This window comes from Schistosoma mansoni (genome assembly GCF_000237925.1).
Source record: "Schistosoma mansoni, WGS project CABG00000000 data, supercontig 0037, strain Puerto Rico, whole genome shotgun sequence".
NCBI classification, from domain to species: Eukaryota; Metazoa; Platyhelminthes; class Trematoda; order Strigeidida; family Schistosomatidae; genus Schistosoma; species Schistosoma mansoni.
Window position 1 is genome coordinate 2060638 of NW_017386026.1, and position 9943 is coordinate 2070580.

At 39.5% G+C, this 9943-nt stretch overlaps 1 protein-coding gene across 4 annotated transcripts; it reads left to right on the plus strand.

Annotated features, from left to right (window-relative positions):
* Window positions 1–4481, plus strand: Smp_014400.1 (enhancer of polycomb, putative; the record flags this gene model as incomplete). 4 transcript variants are annotated; one of them, XM_018790794.1, is made up of 9 exons in its annotated part: window positions 31–85; window positions 218–378; window positions 514–667; window positions 703–845; window positions 879–1150; window positions 1185–1368; window positions 1404–1561; window positions 2899–3553; window positions 3811–4173. In XM_018790794.1, 8 exons carry the CDS (start codon window positions 220–222, stop codon window positions 4171–4173), a joined length of 2088 nt encoding a protein of 695 aa, XP_018646032.1. The 4 variants fall into 4 exon arrangements, with proteins under 4 accessions (XP_018646033.1, XP_018646032.1, XP_018646031.1 ...); XM_018790795.1 differs by lacking the exon at window positions 31–85 and having other exon boundaries at window positions 220–378; window positions 2899–3437; window positions 3479–3553; window positions 3811–4481; XM_018790797.1 differs by having other exon boundaries at window positions 1–85; window positions 218–667; window positions 3811–4481.
* Between the last annotated feature and the right edge of the window lie 5462 nt (window positions 4482–9943).

A 9943-nucleotide genomic window follows, 5' to 3' on the forward strand; every position in this document is an offset into this window, starting at 1 on the left:
GCAGTTGGTCGAACCGCCATACTGGATTTCACTTAAATGACCCCGCGCCATATTGGAGTGGGGCCAAAAGATTAAGATAATTAAGGTTATTAAGTTATGATATCCTTAATATGAAATTGTAAATCAATGTGCAGACTTTATTTTCCATTTATCTTGATCTTTAAATATCATAAGAACTAGCTATCAATGAGCTTGCCTTTCTTGTTCTTGTTTTCAGCTATGAGCAAAGTCTCATTTCGAGCTCGACAAATAGATTTTAACAAACCCTTACCTATTCTGAAGCATGGTTCTGAATTGTTCCTTGAAATCAGTGAAAATGCACTGGTCAATCGTGGTGTTCCACAGATTCCCAGCGGGATGGAGAAAGAGGAGGAAAATGTAATAAAATTTAGCCCTTTTATGTAGTAATACGATGTATGTTATTGTCCTTGTGTCTCTAATTTTGGGTTGTTTACTTGGTTATTAGGAGAAGTGGTTCGTGAACTAATGTCGTTTTTTAACTTTCCCCACCAGGAACATCACTTTCTGGAGGTTATTCAGGCCCTGCAACTCCGTACTGACTCAGATGTTAAAATACCTGTTCCTGAGATAATTGACAAAGAGAATGATTATAAAAGTGTTTATCCAGACAGCTTTAGTCTACCAAAACAGCTTTTGCATATCAGAAGTAAGTTGTGGATTGATGTAACATTTACTGTGAAGCAATCGTGTTCTCGGAAGAGGAACCAATTGAATATGATATGGATAGTGAGGATGAAGAATGGTTTCAAAAGAGTGATCTGGGTATTACTCCTGAGAAATTTGAGTCTATGATCGACCGCCTTGAGCGTGGTTGTGGTCAAAAGGTATAAATACTTCCACTAGTTCATTGCTTATAGGTAATGAATTTGGAAGAGGCTAAGTACCTTCTTCAAGACCACCCATCCCTAGTTATTGCTGTGTATGACTATTGGCTTAACAAGCGTGTCCAGTCAAGACAACCTCTTCTTTACGCTGTTCGACAAGAGCGACGTGATGGTAGTAGTAACACCGATCCATATGTGGCGTTCCGAAGACGGAGTGAGAAGATGCAAACCCGTAAAAACCGAAAAAGTGATGAGCAGTCGTACGAAAGGATGTTGATCTTGCGAGAACAAATGGATTCTTTAGGGTTTGAAAAAGTTTATTCTAATTCATTTTCTTAGGGAGATACTCGGTCGACTTGTCAAACGTGAAGCTACGAAGGAAGCAATTGTTAACTGTGATTACAGATGCTTTCAGCTTAGATGCAAGCTATGCGACTGGGAAGGTTCAAGTCTCGTAGAAGCCGAAGCATTAGTGCGGAACCACCACGAGAATGAAGGTGTGGAAACTATGAGGTCTTTGAAAGTAAGTCACCTACCTAAGAATTTTATTCCTTTTAGGACAACAAAAGGCGTCCTAATCGCAAGCGCAAACTGGTCAAGAGGTTCAGCAATCTTCCAAACCCCACAAGTTCCGACGAGGCCTCTGACAATGATGATGATCAAGGTGGACCATTCTCTTTTGTTAGAACTCCTGGTTGCCGATATTTGAAGCCAAGGTATATAGTTAACCAGCGGACCCACTGTATTTCTGTACTGAACTTTAGTCTATTTGTTGAGTTATACTCACTGTCCATTTTTCTACAGCTTTTCATAAGTAGCTTAAGTAGGACGCCTATGATTTGGGTGGCATAGTAGCGCTAACCACTGATTTCTGTACATGATGAAGGCTTCTTAATTTATACTTTAAAAGCGCAATATATTTTTTAACGTTTCCAATCGTGGGCAAATGGCTGCTCAAATTATTGTACATAGTGCTTGCATTAATGCTAATAATGGATGCGCAAAGGTTTACTGTTTAATATAAGATTTTAATTCACCATTCTTATTTGTTTCCATTAAATAGTGCTGGTAATATCCTAAGTAATCATAGTCCCTCAAAGTAGGGTTCTCACTTGTTATTAATCGCCAAAACCTATTTTATGCTATACGAATAATCTTAAGTGGGCATGACTAATCTGCGACAAGCGTGCATAGAACCTTACGGTCTCCAACATACCAGACTTCTGTCTGCCTACGAGGAATTTACCCAAGACACGTTTGGACATGGTCTCGGTCGTATGGTTTCGTCAAAGTTGTGGAATCAAACAAGGGGGACTATGTGTTACAAGCAAAGAAATTTCATAGGATCACAGTACGATTAACTAGCTAAAAGCATAACAATAATTGTCACTCAACTCGGAATTAAAAGTTACCGCGAATTCGTTCTCATTAGTGACTGGGTTTATGAGCTTTGATTCACGTAGGCCACTCGGTATCGTATCGGAGTTTCTTATTTAGCTCTGATACTCTCCAGATAAGACACAACTTCTTGATAATGGCTCGGTCTTTGGTAAACTAAGTTAAATACTCGTTTTCTACTGTATTTAGCAGGTGACCTTCCCAGGCGCTTGCCCCCGCCAGTACCTTGTTACTTCTACGGGCCAATCACCTAGTCACTGCCAACAAGAGTTTGTTGGAGTTTAGAGTACACAGTTGATACGGAACGAAACATTCTGTCGTGTGGAGTTAGCTGCAGCAATTGCGTGGAAACTGGTCTGGCTTGAGTAGTTATTCATGGTCAATTCGAGCTAATTTTTAGTGAGGCCGTTGATTGTCACCTCGTAAATGGCGTTTCACTATAGGCGTAATTACTAACCAATCCAGTCAGGATTTCTGTGGATTTTCATCCGTATTCAATTATTTCGACACAAACGTGGTGTTTCTGTATTCGCTTAACGGCTATTAGAGAAACTATAGTAGTCCGGATATAACACTCGATAGTTTAGCGTACTCAACTATCCTTCATTTATCTCATATTCATGCAAGGTTTGTGTATTCGTGTTTATTTCCTTAGGTCATTGCTAGAAGAGTGCTCCACACTTCTCAGTCCCCATCCTTCCCGCTCACCTTATTCCTGTTATACATTAGCAACAATCCCACGGCTGTGCCATACAAAGCATCTTACCTACACCGGCTACATAAGGCGTCGTCTCGGTCGCGGCGGTCGAATAGTATGTGATCGTGCCGCAGCCCCCACACCACTTTCTGCTTATCTCCAGTCCTATGATGCGAATTTGAAATCTAGCGGTTCAGCTAGTCCAAGTCTTATACCCTCGAACTTTTGCTGGCGACAGTCACAAACAAAAGATGTTGCTTTGCTCAACAGACTAAAGACTTCTATTTTCAGTTCGCACCGTGGGCGTCCTTCATTCTCCTGGCCTGTTTCTGAAACTATCTGCCCACCAATACCCTTCGAACCTCTACTTATTGAATCCAAAGGTTCCACAGATCATCGTTCCTCTCCTATTTTCTACTCGAAGACGGATTGTCCAACAACTTCCAGGAAGCATCCAGATGATGTGACCGTAGATGAAGTTGCTCTGGATGTGGGACGTGAGTTAAATGATGTTTCGAATGACGGTTTGTTGATTCAGGAAAAACATTCTCCCTTGCACCCTCAGAACAATCTAACTCCAAAGAAATCAGTTAATCTATCGTCCGCGGTTATGGTGAGCTTTTTTTATTTGTGCTCATTTTTGAACTTTTGAAGGTTTATCTTTGATTTTGAGAAGTATTGTCATGTGGTTTTTACTCAGTTTAATTTTAGTCAGTCATGCAATGTAACTGCTTTGATGACTATTCATTTGTTCTATCTAAATGGTTAGATATTGTGACAAATTATGATATATATTATTATTAATTGGTTTTACATTGATGATGGCTAAGACCTTAACAATTTCTTTGGGCTTGCTTCATACATATGTAGATTCCCGTCACGAATCCAAACATGTGTCAAGCCTCCCAGGCGATGTTGGTGCCGAAGCCTAGCAATAGTTTGGTGTCAACTCATCGCCTCTGGCGAAAGCTAGCAAGGCCATACGGTGTTACACTTCAGCCTTCTGAGTTTCCCAGGTCCCCTAGTGTTGATGTTTCTTTCAGTAATTCTAATGGTAACGGCCTGTCTTCGACGGACAATAGAATGTTGCTGGCGGATCCTTCAGTCTTGCCACCACCTAAAGTACGCTGTTTAACTCGTGACTGTGGGTCTAGGGATTCGAAAGTTCCTGGTCCTCAGCTACATGTTACGAATGGAGTAAGCCCAACACAAATCTTTCAGCTTCCAACTTAATCTTTCGAACTTTGCAATATGGAAGTTGTCTGTTTTTATAGTTCGCTGTTAGCATTTAACTAAACTCTTCTCAAGTATTACCTCATTATACCTTTTGTGAACAGTTTATTTGCAATCCCAGTGGTATGATCTTGTAGCTTTTGTAAAGCTTATTATTATTGCGCTTCTGCGCTTCAGTTGTACATAGGGGCCTTCATGGCCACCCCCTTTCATTTTCCCTGTACACTTTCCCCTTCGCTCCATTGAGCTTGTACATTTTATTGGCGCATAGCGTCGTATGTCAATTGAATCAATGCATAATCTGAATGAATTGTTTTCTTTTTTATGTAGTTGTGATAAATCCGTTTGTACCTTGGTACTTTGTTGTTTTATCGAAATAAGGGTTAATGTATATTTCTCAGGATAAATACCTATCTTACTGGTCCACAAGTTAGATTTACCCCCCTGAATATGATTTATCAGCCAAAGCGTAAAAGGTCGGATCCAATATAGGCTATGTATTTTTCACGTCCAATTAAGTGTTAGTTTGTTGAACTCGTAAGTCAAAAATGAAGAGTGAATCTCTTACTAACCTGTAGGTGTTTTTATACGTTTACTGAGTGCGAGTTGTCAGCTTTTATACATGTTAAGTCCTTGTTTTCTAAGGTTACATGCTTCAAGCGACTATCGTGTTTGGTCGTGCATACGGGCGCAAGCACCTGAAGCTTTTTCGAAGTTGTCAACACGTCAATTGTAAGTAAACTTAAGATATGCCATGAGGTGGCGCTTACTGAGGCTGATGTTCCGTAGTCACTTTGTTTTTGTGGTTTTACGTTGTGTCTGTATAACTATTTGTTGATAAGTAGGAATATGTTAAATTTGTTGTATGCTTGGTCTCCCAATTGTTCGTCATCTCGCTTATGATATATATCGTCCTGGTTACGCTACTGGGATATCCTATTTCTGAAAATTTCCATAAATTCAGCAGTTTTGCTGGTGGAAGTAAAATGATGGTACTCCAAATTTCAGTCGTTGTGTACGCTGTTAAAACAGGGTACTAAAGTTCTGTAAGAAATCAATGTCTGCTTTAAAAATGTATTGCTACAATAATAGTTCACAACAAAAGAAGCTAGATAATGAAGATATTATAATCTCTGTGTTTTGATGCAATTTGCCTCAAAAAGTAGGTTGAAGAATCGAAAGTCTATGAGCACTTAATTGACTTGAAAAGGGGATAGAGTCAAGACAGGATAAGACGAACTCATCCGATTTTTTAGTAGTTATGCTATATCTGATTGGGTGAGGGCAAACACGTTAAGATTCCTGGTTCAGTCTATATGAAGTACGCCGTGGTTTACAGAATATAAAAGCTCTCGTTCACAGACAATTGTATAGCCAACCAAGAAGATACGATTGCAGTGTAGTTATGTCAGTCAGTCACAACGTAGAACTTCGTATATACGTACATCATTTCGAGTTGCCATACCACATTAGCACAGAGATGCAGTTGTCGATTCAAATCCATAGTGGTAGAAGTAGTAAGAGTTTAAGCAGTAACTGAAGAGATTAGGGTTTGAGGATGTTATTCAAGGAGTATGATCCAGTGAAATAAATTTGGAAAGAGAAAAAAGAAAGGGACATGAAGAATTCAGAAGATTAGGACTTGTGAAAACGCAAAGAGTGAATGCACCTTCGCCATTGCAAACGATTTTGAGCCATGTCATTCAAGATCTCTAACCATCGATTGCTATCATCTCGCGAATCCCAACCAGGTAATCTACACCTACCAACATGGCTCAGTCCACTTGTCAGTGACTTCATGGACTTGTGCCACGTTTTGGCCTGGCTGCCCCTAGCTTTCTTCCAACCTACTCCTACACCATAAAACATCGCACGTCGGGGCAGTCAGTGGTTGGGAATACGTAACACCTATCCCAGCCATCTCAAATGATGAAATTTCACTACTTCATCAGTCGATTTGCCATCCTCACCTAGTACAGTGTACTTATGGTCGGTTTCATATCACGCATTTACTTTGTAACTGGTATGAAGATGATAATTTTGTATTGCGCTGTTGATTCACACCTTGATGCTCGCTTGAGTCTGTCTAAGTAATGAAATAATGGGAGTGTCAGGCTGAAAATGGGCCATCCATATTTCCCTCGTGGAGCATTTGAGAATTTGTGCACAATCTTCCCAAACTGAAAAAAATTTCAGTATGGTGCGCTGTTCTTATTCAGTTATACTAGATCCAGAAATTGGTTTGAAAGTTCTCGTCGTTAAAATGACGTTCCTGATGATATCTGTCTGGAGTGCATAGATTCCTATTTATCGAGTGATTAGTTTTGTTTTATCTTTATAGTAGGTCTGTTCCATTTGATATATTTTACTCATATACACGGTTAAGTTTAAACGACAGGTTGGAGGACACTATTAACTTCAATTTGTTTTACCGGTAAATCGAAAATCTTCGTGAAAAGGTTACTTCCCCCTGTTTGTCTCCCTTCGATTTCCCTCGTTTTTGGAAGGCATAAATTATTGGACAAGGGACAATTACTACTTCTGTATATTGTATTTATGACTGAGGAACAATTAAGACCCTAGAGGGATCCGCCTTACAATTGCTTTCAAGACCCACCATCCCTCAGGAGATGGGTGTCTTTCAGTGAATATTAAGCTACAGTAAAAAGGTGCAAAACTCACACTAAACATCGCCGTTTCTGTGAAGTATGGGAGACTTCAGAACGTGAAGTTTCTCGTTTTTGTTATCGTACTTTGTTTACTAATGCTCCTGATCTGAGTAGTTTGAAGGATTAATATGATGACGATAAATAGTTAAGATAGACATTCGTTACGAAGATAACCTGAACAGACCTATGTTCCAGCTGATTGTAGAACCTTTTATTACTACTGTAGTCTGTGTAGAAATCACTAAGTACACATCCACTCAGTTCTTCACAATTGATTGATCACTGGTTAGTGGCTGACGTCAGGCCCCTAGTGCATATCGAATTCTATAGATTGGGTCGCGGTGTCACCATTGGTCTAGGTGACCCGACATTGCGTGCACTATGTCGAGATGTAATGCGGTGGTTGGAGGTAGTCGGCAAAAAACCCTGGACATAGGTTTCGTCCCATCTGGGACTCGCCAGCAAGATTTGCCTGTAATCCAGAGGGGACTGATGGTCACTACCCAGTAGTCAGTCAATTTTAAATGCATCTCAGTCTTACAGGGGGCCAGTCGCGGCCCTGATAGCTCAGTGGTAACGTCCCTGACTGTGAAACTGAGTGGCGCGATATCGAGTCCGACAAGGAGTATCAGTTTCCTCAAGATTGAAGATACACCTTTCTGAAGAGCGCTAAGTAGAACGAAATCTAGGTCTAGCGTTTCCTATCTGCTATCTTCAACCACCACCCTGCTTAGTTCTTTATTTGAACCATATGGATTGTTATAATGTGACAATCATTGAATGATAATAATAAGGCAATCAATATCTTATCATTATACGTGGCTATTACAGACTATCGATAAGTATTCATAGGCAGACTTAGATGATATTCGTAACCCCAATAAATTAACAAACCTCATTTGCATGTTACGTGTTGATAAGCATTAACTTAACTAGATATTAAGAGCCAGTGTGAACCAAACGATGTCTTCGCCAAATCAACTTACTTACAAGGATAGGCTTTAAACCTTTGTGAGTCTCGCTCCTAAGTAACGTGCGCCAACAACATCTCACCCTTTATCAACTTGAATTAACTGACTGGGAAGACCTGAGAAAGTTTTTTTACGCAATAAAGACTATATTTTTTATGAAGCTGGCAATTTGAATATCGGGTAGATTACATGGACAGGGATTTCAGTTAGTAGATTCTTCACACTAACAGTAGTACGTCCGTTACCTTGGAGTGCTTCATCTGTAGGGGAATTTCATTCGAATCAAAATAATGAACTAGTTCAACGGAAATTAATGTTGAGTTTTGCTTGAATACGTCGATTCTAGAGTTGATATATACCACATCAGCCCAATATAATAGGTCAATGCGATGATGAGTGGGAATAATATCAAATCTAACGCAGACCTAAACATAAGAGTTGATGTTGGGGAAGAACAAGTTAATTCTAATAATGAGAAGTAAATGATAAGTTTATATTCAAGGCATGGAGGATGGATTGTAGTTGATTATCCCAAGCCCAAACTATTACTAATCCTATCTTGAATCATATCAGAGCTTAATGACACGACTGTCTGACAATCAGTGACTTACTTGGTTGGAGTTATATCGTAATCTCCCAGCGGTTAGCTTCTTTACAACCTAGGCACGTAGAACATGTCTCAATCACATTACTTAAGAGTGTTTGTATTCTCATCCTTGGCAAAATTCCAGACTTGAGTGGGAATCGGTAGGCATGTCTGTATTCTAGAAACCTGTTGAAGAGTAAGTATTTCTACGATGTATTTGTGAAGAGATCCGAAACCCGCTTGATTACTTAGTATTTACTGTCTCTTGGCTCCTACTAAATGTCGGATCTTAGTTGGAGCTAATATAGTAGGCAATTAGTGAGTAGTTTGTGCGTAATTGTCGTGAGAGAATTCCTATACTTTTTCGGGAACTGGGACGATCCAACTGATAAGACTAGGCTACTGTCCATAAAAGCTCATGTTGTTAGCCCGTCAGAATCAGTTGACTTTTCTTATTTCAAATTAGTCAAGGTCTTCCCAATCTCACTCGACAGACATCCTTACCATTTTACTACAGACCATGCTGGGCAACATCGGGGTGAGGATCTTCATGCTCGGCCGTGTGCTTAGTTAAGCTTTAAACACACTTAACGAGCGGAGTTCGAAGCGATCTTCTTGTTGCAATTTTCCCTTACTTAGCAACACTTAGCCAAACATACTTAGAAGAGGGAGTGGTTGAAGTCCATAAAGAGAAGGAACAGCCCCCTTCAAGACCTCGCCGACGACTAGTGACGAGAGTTTCGAAACATAAACTGTTGGAATCTTAAATATTATTCTGGAGATTTACTCATTCCGAAAGCTGGCTGTCCTAGGTTCGACCAATAGTTGAGTACTGGGTGCGAATTAAGGTTGCATGACCGAAGTGACAGCCATTCAGTGGTTGGTAGTTTCCAATTATCTTCCAGATGTTACCCCGGGATTGAAATCTTCACTTTGAATAAGTCTCAGTAAACCATCAATCTAGAAGTCTGTTTAGTTTCTAACTAATCCCTAGACTACTAACAACCCTTCAGGAAATACAGTTCAAAACGATACTTTGTACATCAAAATAAACTAAACAAATTCCACCAGCAGATAACCTTTGATTACCTCTGACTATTTTAAGCTAACTTCCTATGTATATGAAAATCAAGCTATGATCGGTTGCAAGCACAAACTACAGTTCAATATCGTATGATGATTTATAATTTTGATAGCATATTAAATTTATTTGGTTGACGTGAAAATAAACTAATAGTCGATATAAGTGTTTCTACCTGAACAGTACACTTATGGTAGTTTTCGTTGTTTGGGTTCAATATTTATATGAAGAACGATAATGCAATTAGTTAAAAGTTTCATTGTTACTTGATGTTATACAGTTGTTTGCGCTTTAAACTAATTGTTTGGAGCATTCTTCGGGTAGTGGTTACCAGTCGAATCTAGAACAGTTGTTACGTCTTATTTAGGATTTGCCAGCAGAACGAACTTGCATTCGGAGGTTAATATTCATTATTAAATGTCATTCAAGAAATAATCAAATACCAAACACAAGCATTGTCAGA